Source organism: Peromyscus californicus, unplaced genomic scaffold (genome assembly GCF_007827085.1).
Source record: "Peromyscus californicus insignis strain IS unplaced genomic scaffold, ASM782708v3 Scaffold_6__1_contigs__length_162567912, whole genome shotgun sequence".
NCBI classification, from domain to species: Eukaryota; Metazoa; Chordata; class Mammalia; order Rodentia; family Cricetidae; genus Peromyscus; species Peromyscus californicus.
The window spans coordinates 107,078,963-107,100,600 of NW_026294584.1; the positions used below are offsets into that span (position 1 = coordinate 107,078,963).

General features: G+C 54.0%; 1 protein-coding gene across 1 annotated transcript in view; it reads left to right on the forward strand.

The window, feature by feature from the left end:
- Positions 1-21,638, forward strand: part of Fgd5 (FYVE, RhoGEF and PH domain containing 5) — a 102,036-nt gene that overhangs the window by 33,605 nt on the left and 46,793 nt on the right. Inside the window, 1 exon segment of the mRNA XM_052719265.1 lies at positions 12,557-12,689. Coding sequence (XP_052575225.1) covers positions 12,557-12,689 — 133 coding nt within the window.

A 21,638-nucleotide genomic window follows, 5' to 3' on the forward strand; every position in this document is an offset into this window, starting at 1 on the left:
CATCCTTTGTCCCTTCCATTGGAAGACTGTAAAGGCAGAAGGACCGACCGTGTAGCTGTGTCCTGTGAGGGGCTGGGTTGCAGGCAAGCTTTGGTCCAGCTGCACTCTGCTGGCTCTGCCTTCCCTTCCATCCTCTGCTCCAGGGGTTTGAATGGAGTGGAGGAAGTGGTGCTCCTGGAGGCTGAGTGCAGCATGCGGTGCTGGATCCTGGGCTCAGCTCGCTGGATGTTTCACCTCCAAACAAGCTGGCACTTCAGCACGGCAGGGACTGACTCCTGCTCTCCACACACATCGTAGTTTTTATCCGGTAGTTCTTCTTTCACCCCAGAAGGTTCTAGAAGTTTCTTCATACCAGGAGGTTCAGGAAGAGATGAGCAGGTTGATGGAAAGGTAAGAGATTCTAGGAAGTGCAGCTGGGGTTTATCAGGACCGAGGCTCAGAGCTAGAGTTGGGGGCACCTCAAGGCAGGCTTTTTACCACAAGTGTCCTCAGGTTTTTGGTCCCATGGTGTCACTCAGGGCAGAGTGCCGAGCTGTGCTGTGATCCAGCTGACAGTTGGAAAACTACCTTAAGATGTCTCCTGTTCAGATCCCAGATTTCTGAGTGAGGGTCCCAGAGCCTTGGAGAGGATGCAGAGAGCCTGAGCTGAGGATTCCGCAGGCAGAAGAAGGATCAGAATAAGGCAGATCCTGAAAAGTGGTGTCCAGAGGACAAAGGAGAGGTGCAGGATGGGGCAGGGCTTGAGGTGGAAACCCAGAGCCGCCATCCTGTTGTTTGTTTATAGGCAGGCACCTCTCTGTGAGGGAAGCCCTCCTGACTCATGCTTTGGGCTTGCTCACACAGCTTTCTCTTGGGTCACCAGCTAGGACTGACCTGGCTTCCTCAGGTGGACCTGGCTGTGTGGTGTGATCTTCAGATCGAGGAGAATGTGGGATTTGGGGTCCTCCAAATCTGGTGGGAAGATGGGACTGGGTGGCAAGGCTGGGGGGCAGGGCGGGGCCCTGGGGTTCTGTTTTTCAGCTCACTGCCTTTCTTCTGACACTTTCTTTCATCACAAGCCAGAGTGCTCTCTCTATGGGATGGGTGGTTTCCCCCCGCCGTGCATTGTCATGGTCTGTCCTGGGTGTGTGGGGCGAGGACCCTGCCAGCTGGCGCAGTTGCTGAATTCTCAGAACCCATATTTCAAAGTAATTACTGACCAAAAAAGCAGACTTAGCCACAGAGCTCATAACTACTTCCAGATACCCAGCCTTGGGAGCCCCAGGAAATGCTCCCAGGACTCCTTTGGGATAGAGGGAGAGTGGCCCAACATGTCCTCAGGGGAGGTTCGTCTGGGTGCTGTCCAGGGTCCTCTGGGGCTCAGGCAGGGAATAGGAGTTACCCCTCACAGGGGGCAGCTTCTGGCTGGTCTGGGTCCTGGTCTAGTTTACGCAGGCCTGTCTGGCTCATCTCTCTCCTTGGGGATGATGGTGCCTGTAGTGTATTCGAGCCAGAAGAGTCAGCAGAAGTGCGGTGCATGAAAGTGTTTGAAAGTTGCCAAGTACCATGCAGTTCTTAGACTGTAAGGAAATCCTGTTCAGCCTTGTACTTAGGGTCTATGAGAAGTCAAAGGAGACCAAACTTAAAGAACCAACTCAAATCCATATCATGTCATTGGTGACACAGAAATCAGTTCATGTCCAACCCACAGAGTCACAAGGAGCAACGAAACCAAGCAGGTGAGTGGTGGCCAGGACTAGAGCCTAGAAACTCTAGGGGACCGTGTATTAACAGGGTTCTCAAGGGGACTCAGACTCGGCAGGGAAGGAGAGGCTGATGGTTGGTTTGCAGATTCTGGCCATGCCTACATACCAGCACATAGAGCGGAGCTTTCTATCAGCTTTCCTGCACATTTCCCATTAGCTCCTGGAATAGCAGGCAGAGCAGGGGCTCCAGGCTCCAGGCTCCAGGCTCCAGGCTCCATTAGAGGCGGAAGCAGAGGAAGAGAGCAGGGAAATGTAGTTGTCCAAGGTCTCTAGGTGAGTATTGCAAAGAGCCTCCCAGCCCAACACAGTCCATGAGCTTCTCTGAGGTTAGAGGTCCCAGATGAATGAATCCCTGGAGGAAGATGGCCTGGAGACCTGAGTCTATGATGAACAGAGCTCACCACACTTAACACTTAAAATTAGGAGTTCTAGCGAACACCAAGTCCTCAACTAACTCCTCGCAGTGACCCAGTAAGCAAGACAGGCAAATACTGACACCTCCGAGGTGGGAAAGCTTGCCTGAGATGGCATGCCTAGCACACTGTAGAGACCAGGCTTTGGACACCCAGTTGGGCTGTTCCTACTGTGGTCTAAGCTGTTGCTGTCCCCTGCCAGAGCTCACAGCTGCAGGCAGTGTACACATAACATCGGAGCATAGAGTTGGGCGGTATTGGTCCGGATCCCTGGATAGGCCTGTGATGAGGAGTGGCCATCTGGAGCCCCCGCCAGCCATTGTGTGCTGGGCTCTGTCAGGCGGCTGGGTGTGGCCCCAGGGCTGCCAGGCCAGTCCCAAGGGAGGAAGTGTCAGTGTTTACAGGAAATGCAGGACAAGGCCTGGGAGGTGGAGGAGGGGTAGGTTGCCAGCCACCCTGAGCTCTGGAGGTACCTTTGGGCCCTGCTGGAGCCCAGGGCGGGGTGCCCCTCTTCCATCCCAAGGACAAGCCAGACTTTTTGTTGTTCTGGAAGGAAAAAGCCCACTTCACAAACAGCCCAGCCCCTCTCCCACGCCTCTCGCTTCCAAGAGGACAGCACCCTAGTTCCTCAGAGAGCACCGTCTCTCACCTCCGTGGTGGACCCTCCTGGGAACTGTGATCTGCCACCTGTGCCCCTGCTCTTGTGCCTTGCCTTCCTCACTATTTAGAGGGCAGCAAGGCGAGGCCAGCTCTGTGTAACCCGGGCACCTGAGGGGTGAGGTTGACTTTACACCCCAGAAGTTCCCTGAGATGGGTGTGAATGTGGAAACTTCCTTAAAAAAAAAAAAAAAAAAAAAAAAAAAACCCAGAAAACCTAAAACAGGCCCGGTAGCCGTGACACACAGGCTTTTCTAAAGCCCAAGTGTAAAGGCCACAATGCCTTCAGCTACTTGGACATATCCAGAGCCATAGCGCAAGAGAAATGACGCTGGGGATGGAGGTCAGCTAATAATGTGCTTGCCTAAGCATGCAGGAAACCCTGGGCTGGATCCCTAGCAGTGCGTCAATGGGGCACGGGGACAAATTCCTGTAATCCTAGCACTGGGGAGGTGGAGGCAGAAGGATCAGAAATTCAAGGCCATCCTCAGCTACATAGCGAGTTCAAGGCCAGCCTGGGCAACATGATGTCCTCTCTAAAATTAAAAGTAATGTTAAAAGAGAGGAAAAACAAGCATCACCTTTGAGGCCAGATTTGAATTAAGCTATGGCAGCTTTGTTTCCCACACTCCATTCATGTCCCTCTTCTTTCCTGAACCCACAACTCTTGGTGCCCCACCTGGACTTCAGCCAGCCTCCAACCTGTTCCCCTTGGGGCTGCTCTCCAGGTTTCCAGACTCAGTGCTAGAACATGACGACATTTACCATGGAAACTGAGGCTGCCTTTTAGGGTTCTTAGTCTTGTTAATAAAAAAAAAAAGGAATAAAATCAGGGACAATTTTTATAGAGTTTAGGAGAAGGACATAGTACAGGTGATGTGGAAATCCTGGCGGGTGCCAAAGAGAGAGATGGAGAAGTCATGTCTTCAAGGTAGGCATGGAGTAGTAGCAGACAGCATATTGAGGAAGAACACTCCCAAGAGTGAAAGTGGACTGAGGAGAGAACCTCCCGCCCCAAACCCCCTCAGGATGTATGGTTTTTTAATACCCCCACTTCCCTTCCAGTTTGTGTTTTGTGGACTTGGTTTGCACATGCTCTGTTCCTTAGATGATGCTGAGTAAGGAAGGGTATCCAGGCCTCCTCTGCAAAGTGCTCTTCTGCATCCTGATCTTGATTAGGTTTTTGCTGGTGGCGTTTGCTTTTGTTGCTGTTCCTGTTCTCTTATCGCAGGGTCCAGAATATGACAGGACCATCGTCCAGGCCAGTCGTCCCTTGGCTACAGAGGCAGGGGCCTGAGTTGCGCAGAGTCTCCCACTCCCTCTCCGACACTCACCAGCATCTCATCCCAGCTAACATCTAGAGTGGGTGCTCTCCCTCTGTCCTCCAGCTGTCTTCCCCGGAATGTCCTCCTCCTTTGACTAAGCTGTGCTTTTGCTGGGCATAGCATCCCCCTAGTCATTCCCAGACCTGGTACTGGGGGAACTGTGGGGGGTGTGCTTCCCTGGGGTGCGGCTCCACCTTGCTGTCTGTGTTGCTGTCTGCTCTCCTGTAAGCCATGTGGGCTGGATGCAGCTCATTTGTCTATACATCCCCGGCGAGGGGTGCAGGAGTATCTGGGGGCACAGTGCAGGCAGCTGTGTGTTGCCACGAGTTGGTTAAAGCTAACAGGTATCTCTGGACATCTGGTGTGTGCCGGGGACTGTGGGATTTGAACACTAGGCACTAGCAAGACAGATTTCAGAGCCCTGTGAGGAAGGCTGAAAGAGAATGCTCTGTGTGAGGGACACTGTGGAACTCAGGCCTGCTGAGAGGAGCAGAACTTGGCAGATCAGGGAGGGGTGGTTGGTAGGTTTGAGGTTTTTACCATGTGGTGGGTTATTGTAAAGAAAGGGATAGATAACTAAGAACATAAGCTAACCTGCAACACCTGGTCTCATGAGCTGGGCAGTGCTTAAGTTTCATCAGCATAGTCTGGCTAAGGAGGGCTACCTGGAGGAGGTGGTGAGCTGGACCTGGTGGTGGAGTTGAGTCAGCAAACAGTTCCCAAGGTCTGTCCATTCTCAGGGGCAGAACATTGAGTCTTAGGACAAGAGCTTGTGCCCTGCTGAAGTCACCTTACCTTCGGGGCCTGTTGGATCAGTGTGACGGATCCCTGTCTCTGCTCAGCTGTCACACTCCAACCACATGTGACTCTTATGTTCACATGTTCTTGTGCCCAGGTACCTGCCTATAGCGGCAATTAATGAGGCAATTCCACGTAGTTTATCAGGTAATTAAAAGAAGTTTATTTCAGGGCAACTTACAGCCAATAAAGGGTTGGTTACAGGATCCGGGAGAGGTGAGGTGCAGTCCAACATGGTTCTCTGGAGAACTCTGACTTGGTCTGCAACCCAGCATCCACTATTACAAGGAGCCAAGAGAGCCAGCACGTACAACCCAGCATCCACTATTACAAGGAGCCAAGAGAACCAGCACGTACACGGTCTTAAAGGGTCTCGTCTTGGCCACGCCCCAGGGACAGGTAGGCAGGTGTGGCAGTTACCTGCTGCCTCACTAGGGGCAGTGCTTCATGGTCAAAGCTGGAACAGCTACCCACTACACCTGCCCTCTTCATGCCAATTGCTTTTGGATGCTGTGCACCCTGGCACCTTCTGGGTTGTCATACCTTGCAGGATGGGCAACCTGCCTAAGGCATCTTCTCTTGTCCAAGACAGAAGAGTCAACAATGGGCCATGTGAAGGGGTGTAGGGCTGACTGCAAGTCATCTGCTCTATTCGTGCCTGAGAGGTGGACGGCAGGGGGATGGGCAGTGCAGCTGGGGGCTGGCATGGAGTAGCGGGGTGCTGGCGTGGAATAGCCAGGGCAAATGAGTGCTCTGAACAGAGCCTTAGTTTCCCCAGCCGAGAGTGGCACCTAGATGCCAGATGGGAGGGCTCTGCCGAGAAGGGGGCTTTGAGAGAGGAGGGCTCTACAAGGCGAGGGCCCTGAGAGGGCAGGAGGGCTCAGGGAAGTCTCTGAAGCCGTGCCCTCCCTTGAGATCCAGTTCACCCTCTCAAGACCCTTTTTCACCTGAAACATTTGTATACAACTCTGGCTATATAGGCATATTTAAAAGATGTGCAAATCAAATACCAATGTTAAATCATAAAGGAATTTATTTTTAAAGATTCTTTGATATACATGTATAATTTTACCATTTATTAAAGATGAGAGCATATATATATACATCCTAAGATGCTGTACTTGTTTATTTTTACACAAAGTTTTCATCTTGGCTGCCTGGTACAGGTCACCTGGCACCTGGGAGTACTCAGAGTGTGGTTTCTCCCTCTCCCAGGCTGCTGCTTGCTTTATTGACAGCCTGTGTTGTGGGGAGGGGTGGGCTTTCTGGCCTCCATAGTGACCCAGCAGCCACCCCTCTCCTGGCTCCTAGCGACTTCAGATGCGCTGTGCAGTGCCCTGCCGTCTCAGGCCACGGTGTCCTCGCCAGCTGCCAGAGCGAGAGGAATCGCTCACACCCCCTTCCTGCTTCTTTGTGGTTGGGTTCTTCTAAAATGATAGACCAATGCATCCATGTTTCTTCCTGCTCTGGCCCAGGACAGTGGTGAAAACTGGGCAGAACACCAGGACCTCCCAGCTTCCAGTTTGAGCACCAGGGAGGCAAATCCACACCAGGTGTTCCCCTGCCTCTGTACCTGAAGTCTAGGGAGATGGGTAGGTTCTGTGGGAAAGCAGCAGTGTATCCATGGAGATTCAGCTGATGATAGTGCTCTCCACAGAAGCAGCACTCACCGAGGGCCCCAGCAGAGGTAATGGGAGCCTCTTGGATAATGCCCAGCTCACCAGCACCTCCCAGAGTGTGCCTAGGCCTGTACCGAGGGGCAGGAGGGGCAGGAGGAGTCGGGTCAGTTGACTGGAAGAGGACAGTCACTAAATACAAGTCTGCTGGGCATCTGCCATGGGGGACATAGAAAGACATCACATGCCCCTGATTCCTCCCTTAATGGTGCCAGTGACTGTTACAGAAACTTGCAGCTCTGGTCACAGAATATGACAGAACACCATAGGAGAAATGGCCTGCTATCTTACAGTTGAGGAAACCAAGGCCCAGAGAGGGTAAGGAGCCCACATGATGTCACCTAGCAAGCTGGCGACTGAGTGCAGACTAGAAGCCAATCTGTCGGTGTTAGGAGTTCTGTCTGCCTCCTGGTTCATCCTGGCCTTCTGATCACCCTGAAGTAGAATAAAATCAGACATTTCTCTGAGCCATCCATGTCTGCATATCCCTGCTGCCAATTCTCACATAAACCCTGGGAGCATCATTACCACCCCCACTTTACAGACTAGGAAACTGAGGCAGGGAGGCAGATTAGGTATCTTTCCTAGGGTCCTTGAACTGCTAAGTGGCAGAATCAGGTCCGGCCTGAGGCAGGCAGATTCTGCAGCATGTGCTCCGACCTCCACTCTGGGCATCTAGTTCCACTGGGGATTAGAAAGGAGTCTGCTCTAAGAGGCTCTCACCCTGCAGGACGGGCCTTAGCAGGTGTTGTTGCTGCTGAGAGCACTGTGGCTGACCACACCTCTGTGGATAAATTGCTGTTTCCCACTGAGCCAGCCTAGAGGCCAGGCCTGGGTACCAACAGTGTAGCTGCTTCTAAGGATCCGAAATGGAAGCCCTGTCTGCTGCCTACACCAGGAACCTGAGTTAAATGTGTTTGTCAGTTTTCATCGCTGGAACAGAATTCCCGAGTGGATCTCCTTACACGTAGAAAAGGTTTGTTTTAGCTCACAGCTTTGGAGCTTTCAGCCCACCATCAGCTGGACCCATTGAGTTGGGCCTGTGGTAGCACATCATGATAGGAGCGTGATAGGGAGCCAAGCTGCTCTCTTCTCAACTAGGGATGGCGGGGGAGTGGGAAGGCGAGGAAAAGGGTGCCAGGGCCCCTTCCCCATTAGTGTCACTCCATTCCACGTGGCCTTTTCTCTAAAAAGTTCCAGCACCTTCTAGTAACACCAGCCTAGGAGCCCTAGGGCCTCTGGGGACACTTACCTGATGGGAACAGAGGCTGCTGTTTGCCCAGGCTGGAGCCCAGGGCATCGCTGGATTAGCAAGCTCACAGCTCTGGCTTGTGGATTGTTCTAGAATGTTACCTCTTTAGACCAGTCTGTCATTTTATGAGTTCTGCAGATCTTTAAAATGTTTTATGTCACTAGACTTCGAGCCTCATCAATGATCTAAAAATAAACCTTAATGGCCACAGGCATGATTGGTTTTATTTTTACCCCTTTGGCCAGAAGAGGCTACAGAATTTGAGTGGGTTAAGAAAAGGTTGAGCTGGGCCCAATGGTCAGGAAATTCTTGGAAAATCCCTTTAAAACGAAAGACCAACCATAACAAGTGTTTGCCAGGATGGGGAGGAACCTGGACGCTTATGTCAAATCATGAGCAGATAGTCCTGTGGTTCCTAAAAATTCACAACGCAGAGTGACCATGTGTCTGGCGGTCCCACACCTGTGTGTACAGCTTAAAGGAAACATGCACAGCTGCTTAAGGACTGGTATACTAGCATTCCCAGAAGCCTTAGTAACAACAGCACAACCCAGAGACATTCCAGATTATGGGCTGTCTATTGAATGGAATACTATTTAGCCATGCAAAAGAATGAAGTGTTGATGTCTGCTATAGCGTGAGTGAACCCTCAACACAACATACTGAGTGAGAAAAGCCAGACACAAAAGCCCTCGTATTGTGGATCCCATCGACCTGAGGTTTAAAATAGAGAAAACAGGCTAGAAGTTGCCAGGACCCAGGGACCTCTTGCACACAGTTAAAGGGCATGGGGGTGATGAAAATTTCATCTCATTAGACATGGTGGCAGGTGAGTAGCCCTCTGAGCACACTAAAAAGCACTGAGTCGTGCTTGGTGCAAGGGTAAAATTCATGGCCTGTGAGTCACAGCTCAGAAGAACTTTCCTAAGTGGAAAACAATCCCTCCAACCCCCAGTGCTGTGTTGGAGACGTCACAGGTCAGGGAGCAAGACAGCTTGTTTTTACTTAGTGAGAAATGGAAATAGAGTTCTCTAAAAAGCCTCTCCTTGGAGCCCTTTCTGGGAAACGTTACAAGGCTGTCTACCCCTTGGCTGACCCCAGGTGCAGGGGGCGTTCTCCCCAGGAGGAACAGAGCAGAGTTCTCTGCAGATGGGAGGCTGTAACAGGCAGGTCAGGATGCAGATGCCTGCAGCCTGGCCTCAGCCCAGGCATGATCGGCCCTCCACCTCCATTACACAGATGTGGAAGCTGAGGCTTAGCATGGCAGCCACAAAGTTGAGTGTGCCCTGGCTTGAGGCCATTTTCAAGGCTCTTTCCACCTCATTAGATTTCCTCATTCAGAACAGTGGGAGGTGACAGATCTCAGTGGCTTGTTGGAGGGGGTGGGACAGGAGAGAAATTAGTTCTCCATAGAAGAGGCCACCTGGGGAGGCCCTAGAGGGATTGTCTGCGTGCTGAGAAAGTGCTGTCTGCTGCAGGGGTGACAGGGCGGGGAGCATGGACAGATGGACAACCAACAGGGACAGACAGACAATGGTCAGAAGTGGAGGCCAAATGTTGGGAAATCCCAGTTTTGTCCCTCTCCGTCTGTTCTGTCTGCTCCTTGGCTCTTCAAGCTGTTCCACTAATTGCAGTCGTCACATTTTGCTAGCTGCCTCCATCTCAATTTTTCCAGCTTGCGGAGTGCTCTGCCTCAGCCCCCTCCCCTCCCTGACAGGCTGGCCTCAGCCACACTTGTCCAGCTCCAGCTGTGGGCTCAAGCTCACACTAGCGGTTCCCAAGGGGGAATGCGTTCTGATAAGTTATGAGGCCCTTTAGACTGTGTTGTTAGAGATGGAAGTTAATGGTCAGAGTTGGACAGTGTGAGGCTCAGTCACAGAGGAGACATGTCTTTTTACGACTCCAGGCTGCTGGAAAGGCCCCGGGCTCAGTTGGCGGGTCGATTAAGGTAACGGGCTCTGGGCAGCTTGTAATGCTCTCTTTAAACCTAAAATGACACAGAGGGAGGATACAGCTTGGCAGTTAGAAGCTGGCTCCTCACAGGCTGAGAAACCGGCTGTCTTCCCCCTGGTGCGCTTATGTGACCCAGCAGTCCCTGTGGACCCCCGCTTGACAGACTAGAAACAAGCTGCGTGTATTGGTCCACTTTCCATCGCTGTAACGAAACACCTGGCAGAAACACGCAAGGAAGGAAAAGACTGACTATGGCGCATGGTTTCAGTCTGCCATGGAGGGGAGGGTGTCATGGAACAGCTCATAATGGCCAGGAAGCAGAGACGGAGAATTCCTCGGGCTGGCAGCGACCTCCCGCTTTGTCCACCCCCCAGGGCCTCCAGGTTCTGTGATGGTGCTGCCCACATCCGCGGTGGTTCTAGTCCATTGCTGATCCTCTCTGGAGGGCTTCAGGCACAGCCACCAGTATGTGCTGCAAATCTCCTAGGCCCTTACAAACCCAACCCAGCAGACAGTGAGGCTGATCTCACCTTGAGTGACTCACCCAAGGTCTCAGGGAGACCCCCTCCTTCCCGATGTGTGGGTTCCAGGTCTCTTGGTCAACTGAACTTGACCTGACCACCTGACCCTCATACTGTTCCACCCAGCCTTGAGTTACTATAGGGATGACGGCCACCTAGAGTGGGGCATGAGAGAGCAAATGAGGTGACAGCCGACGTGGGGATGGGCCTGCAGTGGTTTCTTTACTAAGCGGCTAGGCTGATCAAGGCATCCATCCATCTGCAGCTGCCAGGCTGTGGGACAGCATCCTAACATCTAGTGAGTGTCCTCACCACTCTGCTGAGGACCTTTGTGCAGTTTCTTCACCGTCCTCAGAACGCCCTGAACCCTGCATCACCTCCTATATCCATTTTAGGGATGAAAATAGAAAACCAGACGAGCCACAGAAGAAAGTAACTTGCTTGAAGTGATAGAGCCAGGGTTCCAGACAGGACAGCAGGTGTGCGTTCCACATCCCTTCTCATGTGTTGCCATGTTCCTGTGGGCGTGTGCTCCTGTGTGTATATGTGCATGTGTGTGGAGACCAGAACTCAACAAGGGTGTCTTCCTCTCATTTTTTTTTTCACATAGGGTCTCACTGTGTAGTCCTAGCTGGCCTGGAACTTGCTATGTAGACCAAGAGGGTCTTCAACTCAAAGATCCACCTGCCTCTGCCTCTTGAGTGCTGTGATTAAGGTACCCATCACCACCTTGGTCCCTGGGTCTTCCTCTATTGCTCTATAGTTCTTTCCAACACAGACTCTTTTACTAGACATGAACCGTGTCCACTGGGCCAGGCTGGCCGGCCAGTGAGCTCGAGGGGTTGCCAATCTTTGCCACCACTCCATCTTTCCAGTGCTAGGGTTATAGATGCATACCACAATACCCAGCTTTTATCTGGGTGGTGGGGTTCTGAGCTCAGGTCTTCAGGCTTGCATGGCAGGCATTTTACCCACTGCTCCAGCCCCCCAGCCCTGCCCACCCTCTTAATCAGCATGCTCACGAGGGACAGGCTGTGTTGTGGGAGCCAATCTAGACAATGTCATAACACTTACAAAGAGTTTTTAGCAAAAGGGCCACAGGACCAGAGTGGATTCCAAGGTCCCTCTCCCCAGTGGATGAAAAACAGACAGGTGGACAGTGAGGATGGAATTGGATGTCACAAACCTTGAGGCAGGAGGTGGCCTGACCCACAGATGATGTGATGGAGGCACCATGGACTCAGGGAACCTATGGAGAGGTGGGAGGAGCTTGATGCCCGTGAAGCTGGCCGGAAACTTTCCCCTCCTCCCCAGGACGTTCTCCAAAAGGCCTGCCCTTGCCCTGTGCTCCTTGACGAGAGTCCTGAAGCTCAGCTGACCACTCCTGCCCTCACTGTTGATGGCCAGCGGTCCTGTGCAGCCATAACAGGCTTCTGCTGGGCAACCATGGCCACTTCTCTAAGAGGGAGTGCCCCAGACTCCCTGCCACCTACTTGTGAGACAAATGGCTACACATTTTCCCAGGTGGCTCTGAAAGGCAAGACCTGGGCTCGGCCACGTGCCTGTGCATGTGTTTTTTTTTTTTTTTTTGAGACAGAGTTTCTCTGTGTAGCTTTGCACCTTTCCTGGATCTCGCTCTGTAGACCAGGCTGGCCTTGAACTCACAAAGATCCATCTGCCTCTGTCTCTCGAGTGCTGGGATTAAAGGCGTGCGCCACCACCGCCTGACTCTGTGCATGTGTTCTTATGCCACTGATGTCCACAGTGCCACCACAGACCAGAGGGCAGATGCAGAGAGGCTCCAGCATCCAACAGACCTAGTCTGGGGTATTTTTCTCCTGTACCATAGCAGGAAGCTCAGAACCTGTGGCTAGAGACACTGCTCTCACAGTTCAAACGAAGAGACACACATCCAATATTTTGAAATGCAGAACAGAAAGGTCTGACCTGCTGGGAGGAAGCCTTGGTTTAGCTTAGGTTAAATTGTCTTCCCTCATGTCTTAGCCTGCCTGGACCTGACAGGGACGTGGGGATGTCTTTGATAGCATGTGTAAAGGCACTGAGGCCACAGAGAGCCTAACTTGTCTGATGTACTGAAAGGGAGTTGCTGTGGCCAGGGTGAAGGGAGTGTGCCCTGGGTCACCCTTGAGTGCTCACTGGGGGCTCGTGAAACGGGCCGGACAAGCAACTGTAACCCTCTCTCCTGCTCTGCCTAGCGCCTACACGGAGCCCTACAAGGTCTGTCCCATCTCAGCGGCTCCCAGAGAGGACCTCACATCCGACGAAGAACAGGGAAGCTCCGAGGAGGAGGACGACAGTGCTACAAGAGACCCCAGCCTCACACACAAGGTAGGGCACCCTCAGGTGAGGGGCTGGGGAGAGGTTTGGGGACAGAGATGCGGACGTGGAGAGACTGGGAAAGACCACACTCCACCCCTTGCTGTAGGCACCCCCTAGTCCCTGGGCAGTGTCTGGAGATGCTTCCTGTGTCTGAAGAAGTTTGGGGCTTCCCAAAGTCTTTGTGGGTGATACAGAGTGGAGCTGCATGCTCCGAATCAAGACAAACGCGGATTCTAGTGTGTTCAGGCCTCAGTTTCCTCATCTGTGAGGTGGGTGGGAATCAGGAGAGTGCTGTTGATTGAAAACAGAATCTAGGTCACTCACTGGGTTTGCCTCCCTGAGCAGCAAGCCTGTGGCAGAAAAGGGTGACGGAGACGCTGTTTGGAAAGGACACAGAGTGGCCCTGTCCTGCTGGAGCCCGGCGTCACTCATGGCTTGGTCCATCAGTGTGGACAGAAGCAGTGCCACGCTCCACAGGGTGCTCGCAGTGGCTCCATGCCCCCCTTCACTGCCACACTTCCGTCTTCCCAGGCCCCCCTAGGAGCCAGGAGGTTTCCGCCTTGGACATCTGCAGTAGCCACGGCGGTTGTCTGACCATCTTCCCCAGAACCTGTCCCAAGTCTGTCTCCCCTTCCTCCTCACCATCCCCTCTGAGTGCAGTTCAGGGTCTCCCAGTGGCCAGAGAAGATGGTGGCTATGGAAGCTGGGCTGGGGCCTGGCTCTCACCAAGCTTCTGGAAAGCGAACTGTCATTTTGTAGCCAGGTTCTGGCTTTAAAAAAAAAATCTGCTTGTGTCTTTGAACACTCTTTCCTCGAAGTTACCCACCAAACTGTGTAGGAGACCCAAGGAATCTGTTTATACTGTCTCACTGCCCTGCCTGCCCCTGCCCTGCCTCCTCCTGCCCTGCCTGCCCCTGCCCTGCCTCCTCCTGCCCTGCCTCCTCTTGCCCTGCCTTCTCCTGCCCTGCCTGCCCTTGCCCTGCCTGCCCCTGCCCTGCCTCCTCCTGCCCTTCCTTCTCCTGCCCTGCCTGCCCCTGCCCTGCCTCCTCCTGCCCTTCCTCCTCCTGTCCTGCCTGCCCTTGCCCTGCCTCCTCCTGCCCTGCCTGCCCCTACCCTGCCTGCCCCTGCCCTGCCTGCCCTTGCCCTGCCTCCTCCTGCCCTGCCTGCCCCTACCCTGCCTCCTCTTGCCCTTCCTCCTCCTGTCCTGCCTGCCCCTACCCTGCCTCCTCTTGCCCTGCCTGCCCCTGCCCTGCCTGCCCTTGCCCTGCCTGCCCTTGCCTTGCCTGCCTCTGCCCTGCCTGCCCCTGCCCTGCCTGTCCTTGCCTTGCCTTCCCCTGCCCTTCCTCCTCCTGCCCTGCCTGCCCCTGCCCTGCCTGCCCTTGCCTTGCCTGCCCCTGCCCTGCCTCCTCCTGCCCTTCCTCCTCCTGCCCTGCCTACCTTTGCCCTGCCTCCTCCTGCCCTGCCTACCCCTGCCCTGCCTCCTCCTGCCCCTGCCCTGCCTGCCCCTGCCCTGCCTCCTCCTGCCCCTGCTTCCACCTGCCCCTGCCCTGCCTGCCCCTGCCCTGCCTCCTCCCATCCTGCTACTTTTGCTCAGGCCCTCCTGCTTTTCCCTCCATTACCCTGCCTCTCAACAGCTCCTCCCGCCCCTCCTGTCCTTCCTAGTTCTCCCCCTGCCCCTGCCCTGTCTCTGTCTATCCCTCCTGCTGCTGAGCTGCGGTGTAGTCCCAGAGACTCATAACTGGCATTGCCAACTCCCTCCCTACTTTACCGTTGAAGACACAAGCTCAGAGTGATCAAGCCACTGGCCCAGGGTCATGCTGCTGGTAGTTGAAGGGCTTGGGGACCCAAACAGGGGTCTGGCTGGTTAGCATCTGTCTTTCTCCCTCCGCACTTCCTTCCCTTTGAAAGAATCCCCAAGTCATTGCTGGAAGGAGATCCCGCCATTGCTGGTACCTGTTAGAGATGCCTTTGGCTTTCCTAGGCATCTCTGGTATTGTGGGGTCTGGAAGCCAATGGAGGAGACCAATGGCAGGAATTTGGAACTGATGGCTGCCACTCAGGCTACCTGCCGCCCCTCCTCAGCTGTGTCACCTTGACCCATCAGTTCCCCCGTCTCTAAAATGGGAATTTTCCTGGGTCTATAGGAGGGTCCAACCAGACAGATGTGAGAGCGTGGCCACAGGCCACGGAGGGTCCAACCAGACAGATGTGGGAGCGTGGCCATAGGCCACGGAGGGTCCAACCAGACAGATGTGGGAGCGTGGCCACAGGCCACAGAGGGTCCAACCAGACAGATGTGGGAGCGTGGCCACAGACCATGGAGGGGACAGGGGCGCAGTTGTCAACTGAATCCAAGGAACAGGAGGAAAAGAGGGACAGAGAGGGAAGAACAGGGAAGAGAGATACAGGAGGAGAGAGACAGGATGGAGGAGATGAAGACAGGGGGCGGGCCTGCTTGGGACCACTGTGAAGTAGTGAAGTCCCAAAGCTCTGGGCATTCATGGGCACTCAGAGGCAGGAAGCAGGGTAACATGCAACCAAGGGTTGGTTCAAACCCAGCTCTGCCACTGGCCAGCTAAAGGACAGACGACTTCTTAACTGCTGTGTCCTTCGGTTTCCTGTCAGTGAACTTGAACTAATCATTGTGGCTGCTGCACAGGCGGGGCTGGTTAGGACACACAGAGGTCAGAGCTCAGGAGGGTGACACTGTGGATCAGGACAGTTAAGACAGTGACAGTTGCCAAGGTCAGGTGACCCCTGACTGATCTGGCTGGGGTTATACCAGATAGAGCCAATGGGCAGCCGAGGCCAGGCCGAGTCAGCCAGGAGCATCCTGTTATTCTGAGAGCCGAAGGGCTGAGCTCTTCCAGAAGACCTCTTCCCTCTGCAGAGTCTCCTCATCTGCAGAGCATTCCTGGCCTTCAGCTGCTGTCCTTTGTGAGGCTTACAAGACATCCCGGAGTAGAAGTCCCCTTTAAAACCAGGTTTTCCTGGATTGGAGAAATGGCCCAGTGGATAATTTCCTCGTCAGACTATTTGATCCTCGGGTCCCATGTTAATGCAGTGGCACACATCTGTAACCCCAGCACCAGCACTGGGGAGGCAGAGACAGGTGAATCCTTGAAGCTCACTAGCCTGACAGCCTGGCCAAATCAGTGAGCTCCGGGTTCAGTGAGAGACTCTGTCCCAAAAAGCAAGATGGAGAGGGACCAAGGAATAGATAGACACAGGGTTGTTCCGACCTCCACTCACGAGTACTCACACACAGCATGCATGCACCCCAGTGAGCACATGTGCACACAGGGAGGGCAAACAAACAACCGAACGATTTCATTTCCCTTGCACGACGCGTGGCTAGCATCACGACAGACAGGAGTTGGCGCCCTGAGGTCCTGAACCAAACCCCTCCCCCACTCTCATAGGACTCTTTCTTCTAGAACGGTTCCCCTCACTTCTCCCGTGTAGATCTCTGTGAATGGCAGAGTTACTTTTACAGAAATTGGATCAAATTGTCAGGCTCTTGAAATGGCTCATTTGATTTTTTTTTTTCATACTACCTCGGAGGTCTTCCCATGTTAGTACACAGAACTCTGAACCACACATTTTCCTGACTGTGTAGTATTCCACTGTGCAGATGTGCCGGCCCTCTCTGGCCCCACCATGGCAGAGGACATTTACAGTGTGCGATGTGTTTGCTGCTCACCTGACAGCATCGTGGTGACTTGCTGTCTCACCTCCTCATACCCAAGTGCAGGTTGGGGTGTGACTCAGTGGAAGGGTGCTTGTCTCCTGTGCTGGAGGTCCTGGGGTCCATCCCCAGCACCACAATCAAAACCCTTCAGAGAAGCTCTCATGAGCTGAATACTCTTGATCTTCCCGCGTGCTGCTATTCTGTCCCCAGAGGCTGTGCAGCCCACTCTGGCCACGCTCCAAGTTCCCAAAGGCCCGAGGCCTTGTGGCTGGTGACAGGCAGTGAAGTCTCCAAGTGGGGCATCTCCCCACTCCTTCACAGTTCAGGGAGGGCCTCCCTCGTTCCCTGTCCTCTGTGCTCACCCAGGTCAGAGAATCTTCGGGCTCCACAGGCAAAGGCCCCCGCCCCATCTCCATGCCTGTGTGGCATTATGCAGGAGGCAAGACAGAAGCAGGCCTCCCTCTGAAGAGGACTGAGCAGTTCGTAGGAACTCCTGGGGAGACCCTGGGGATGGTTTGGGGGTACAGTGGTGAGCTCCTCACTTCCCAGATGTTTGGAGGCAGGCGCAGGACAGGAAGCCAGGTCCAACTGGTCCACCCCCGTGTCTGGCCTCACCCTCTCCTACTCAGACACACAAAGTGTGTAGGTTGAAGGAAAGGAGGAGAGAAGAAAGGAAAATCGAGAAGGACTTAAAAATAACTCCGTTGTAAGAGGCACTCAGAGGCCACGGCCTGGCGCACCCCGCCTGCCCGACAATGAGTGTGCTTTGCAGGCTAACTGGGACTTTTTGGGCAAAATACCAGCTCCCAGGAGACTAGTGCCCAGCCCGGAGCTGGCACCTCCACTCACCTCCTCCCCACACCTCCTCCCGACAGGCAACATCTAGTCACACTTCCCCGAGGGTTGGGCCCTTCCCAGACATACCCTGCTGGCAGAAAGGTCTCCTAAGGCTGGGCCCACAGGCCCTCTCCTGCCCACACCACGGCTCCTTCCGGGCTGACCTTGTTCCCGGCCCTTCTACTTTCATCTTTACTCCTTCCCCAAGTTCACGGCCAATCGAACCCTGATGGTTCCCATAAGTCCTCACACAGACCTGGCCGGAGCTCAGGTGTGCGCCTGCTGGGTACTTCTGCATCTTGCCCCATCTGCCCCCCCCCCCCCCATCTTCCTCGACCATAGCGTGCTTACTGGACACTCGGAACTTGCTGGATGCCAGCACCCTGCTGAAGGCTGACTGGTGGTGGGCCTGGAGGAGTTTCCCAGGCTGGGCTACTTCGTTCTGCTTAGACATGGTCCAGGCAAACCGTGCTCCTGGGACAGGAGCTCCTGGGTAGAGATTTGGGGATCTTAGGGAGGAGGGAGAAGCCTGATATATTATTTTCTTTCTTTCAGTTTTGGGAAAATGTGATGATACAATGCACAACACAAGTCACATTAACTTATGTGTGTGGTGCTAGGGGTTGGACTCAGGGCCTCGCGCATGCTGGGCAGGTCCTCTGCCTCTGAGCCCCATGCCCCAGGCTTAGCCTCCTAAGCATGTACAGTCAGTGACACTAAGCGCACCCAGTTTGTGGAGCCTCCTCTACCATCCATTTGCAGAACTTCTGCACCTTCCCAAACAGTCGCTCCTTCCTCATGAGATTCCCTCTCTCCAGCCCCTGGCTCACACTCTACTGTTTTCTGACAATGTGAATTGATCCTCCAGGATCCATGAATGTGAGGAGTGGATGGTGTTGCCTCTTGTGGTCTGTCTTTTTTCACAGGGTCCAGCCATGTCATAGACCCTCAGAAGTCTACTGTCTAGCTAGACTACCTTTTGTCTGTCCACTGGGTGGCTTCTGCCTTCTGACCCAACTGTGACCCAACTGTGACTAGTGAGGCTGTCTCTCACAGCCCTGGCATCACCGAGTCTGTATCCAGAAGTGGGGTTGCTCCACTATGTGATAATTCTGTTTTTACCTTTCATTCAGTTTTTCCCACCTACATTGCAGAAGATTCCAGTCTCCTTCCTGATGAAAGAGCCCCTGAGCTCCACATAGTGAGGCCTATGGAGAGGCGTGGCCAGAGACACGTGGTGCTGGGGAAGGAGGAGATGCTCAGGGTCTTCCCAAAGTCCTCACATGTGCACATCTCCTTGGCCTCCACACACACTCTGCACACCCTACCCCTCTCTGATCCAGGCCTTGTCTCCTTGTCCACACTGGCCCACACATGCTCAGTGCCGGCCCCAGCCTGGTGGCCCTGGCCTTTGGAGGTCCTCTCCCGTGGTCTTCGCTGGCACTGGCACTGTCCAATCCCCTTTCATTTCTCCAGCTGTCCCCCTTTGTCCCTCCATAAGTGGAACGTTTCCCAAGTCCCGGTCCCACCCCAGTGCCTTCTTGTATTCTATGTCCTTAGCTTCCCAGCTGCAGCCTTCTAGACCCACAGATTCGGAGAGACACAGCACACCACAAACTGAGCTCACTCCCTGCCCACCAGCTCGCTCCTTCTCTCGTGTCTCTGATGTGAATGGTAAAAGTGGATTCCTGGTGTGTCACATTTTCAATCACTTTATCTCAGCCACATACCAAATAAAGTCAAGCAGTACCCGGCCTTTGACCGGGCACAGTGAGGATACAGAACCAAGTGCTACCTGCCCTGCAGCCACCTCAGGACCTTTGCACTTGCCATTTCCTCCACTTTCTGCCCTCTGTGCAAAAAAACGTCACCTCCTGCTGTTCTTGCTGCAGCGTTCCTGCCCATTTCCTGGTCCCGGAATCGTGTCCTTGTGTCCCTGTTCACTCGTGCGAGTGTGGCCTTTCCCTGTCAGAGCAGCCCCGGGAGGGCAGGTACCACGTGGCCTGGTGCGTAAAAAGCAGTTACTATCTATAGATAAACAGATGAGTAACTGAGTACGTCAGCCCCCATCCCTGCCTGCACTCGATGAAGGCACACACCTCTGCTCATGACAAGCTAATAGAGGAAATATGCCGAAGAACTCCCTCCATCCAGCTGCTGAGGCTGGGATCTCTTGGCTCCTAGGAACCTACAAGGAGGATGTGGTCCCTGCTACCGCAGCAGGGACACTCGGAGGCAGTGTGGGCAAGGGAGAAGGTGCAAACTCAGAGCTTAGTTTTGAGGATCCCGGAGGACTGGATCCAGAGGTCCAGAGGTGCCTGGGTGTCACACATCAGCGCTGAGCTTAGAGGCAGACAGGGCAGAGAGCTGGGCACGAGGATGCTGAGGGTCCCCTACCTAGTGGCCCCAGCTGTTTGATTGGGCCTCAGGTCACAGTCCTCCCTTGCTCCCTCCTTCCCGGTGTTGTGCCATGGTCTGCTAAGTACACGGTGTGCATAGGAAATACCCACAGCCCCGATGCCTCTTAGATGACCAGCGTCCCAGATTCCACCCCGACCTCGGTCAGATGGCACAGTGCCACGATGCCCACTATCCCTGTGCACTTTCTAAAGATCAGCCTCAGCAATACCCTCTGCCCTGGGAGACGCCAGTGAAGATGCTAATGGGGTTCCCAGCCTCAGAGCAGTTGGAGAACGCCATTTCCCCCCTTGACAACCTTTAAACTAAGCTTGGCATGCCCATCTTACCAACTTGTCTATGTGATGTGTTTCCTAGTCCAGCAATGGCTCTGTGGGGCAGGACAGCAGGGGGGGCAGCCCTGGTGCTGTGTGGGAGCAAGCATAGCTGGGGAGGTGTTTGAGGCTTGGGTTGGGGTATGCAGGTGGTACAGGAGTGGAGGTGGGATGGGTGGGCGGGAGCTGTCCTTGTAAGAGAATGGATCATGGTTACATGAGGTCTTAGTTACGGTTTCTATCGCTAGGTAACAGCACCGACCAAAAGCAACTGAGGAGGAAAGTATTTATTTCAGCTCACAGCTTACAGTCCATCATCCAGGGATGTTGAGGGGAAACTTGGGTTGTTTCTGGACATACCTGGGCCATCCTAGGAGACAGGCCCCAGACTGGGCTCCCTGGCCTGTGTCACGACGTAATGCTAATCGGGTTCACCCCCTGAAGCTCTGTGCTCTCTAGAAGGACATGTTCATTTATGTCTTATGCCGTTCCTGTGGGACAGCCCCTGGCATAGCACCCCCCTCTTAATAATAGAGGCCCCAAGGAATCTTGTAACAAGCCCTCTCTCATCCTTATGTACACATCATAATGTAAACCCGAGAACGTTTTAAAGCTGGGCTAGTGCTAGGGCCCAGGTGGTTGAGCCTTTGCCTAGCATGCTTGAGGCCCTAGATTTGACCACTTAAGTCAGATGTGGTGTCACACACCCATCAAACCAGCCCTGGGGGCGGTGGAGGCACAGAGATCAGAAGGTCAATGTCATCCTCAGCTACATAGTGAGTTTGAGGCCAGCCTGGGCTACATCAGAATGTTTCAGAAAAAAAAAAATCCATCTTGTAATATACTTAAAAACAGCAACACTCACAGTTTACTGACTTAAAGACCACTCTGTCTGTCTTTGAGTCAAGTGAACAGAAGCCAGCACGAAGAAGAGCGGCTGGATTTACGTCTTTCTTAGTGCCGGTTGTGTCTGGCTGAGGGAAAGGTGACTAGGCTTGCTCACCTGGTTCCCTTGCTCTTGCTTACTACTATCATAGTCCCAACTTGCTTCAGGGAGGAGCTTCCAGACTCCCACAGCTGCCAGATTAGGAAAAGGAGGACCCAAGGGCTCTTAGCGCTCCCTGCTCTGACAGCTGGGGAAACCAAGGCACGAGGACAGAGCTGGCACTCTGGACTCTTTCTAGGACCTGCTGTTTAATGAGATTCACTGGCGGGAGGACTGACCCTGAGCCTGACAGCAGCTGATTTGTCTGGGGAGTGGGGAGAAGGGACAGGACTGGCTGGCCCTGGGACAGCCCTGGGCAGGGGCAGGCAGGTGTCTGGTGTCAACACTCACTATCTGGTTATGGGCAATGCCATGTGCAGGCCCTCATGCCCCAAACCGATGCTCCTGGGAGGAGCCCTGTTCCCAGAAGCATGTCCCTGGACACTGCGGTCAGCGTCCAAGTTCACTTCCTGGTTAAATAAACATCTGTGTTAAATAGCCCAGTTGGGCCCCACCCAGAAGCAGCTTCGGAGGAGAACCTGGGGCACTGAGCCTGGCAGGCCTCCCCGGTGAAGACACATCCATCATCGTGGAGTGCTAAAGCAGAGAGGCCCGTGTGTCCCACCCTGAGTCTGCCCGTCTGGCAGGAGGGACGTGCAGAGCCACGCATGCCAGGGCCCTCCCAGAAGTCTGTCCTCGACGCTCTGAGACCC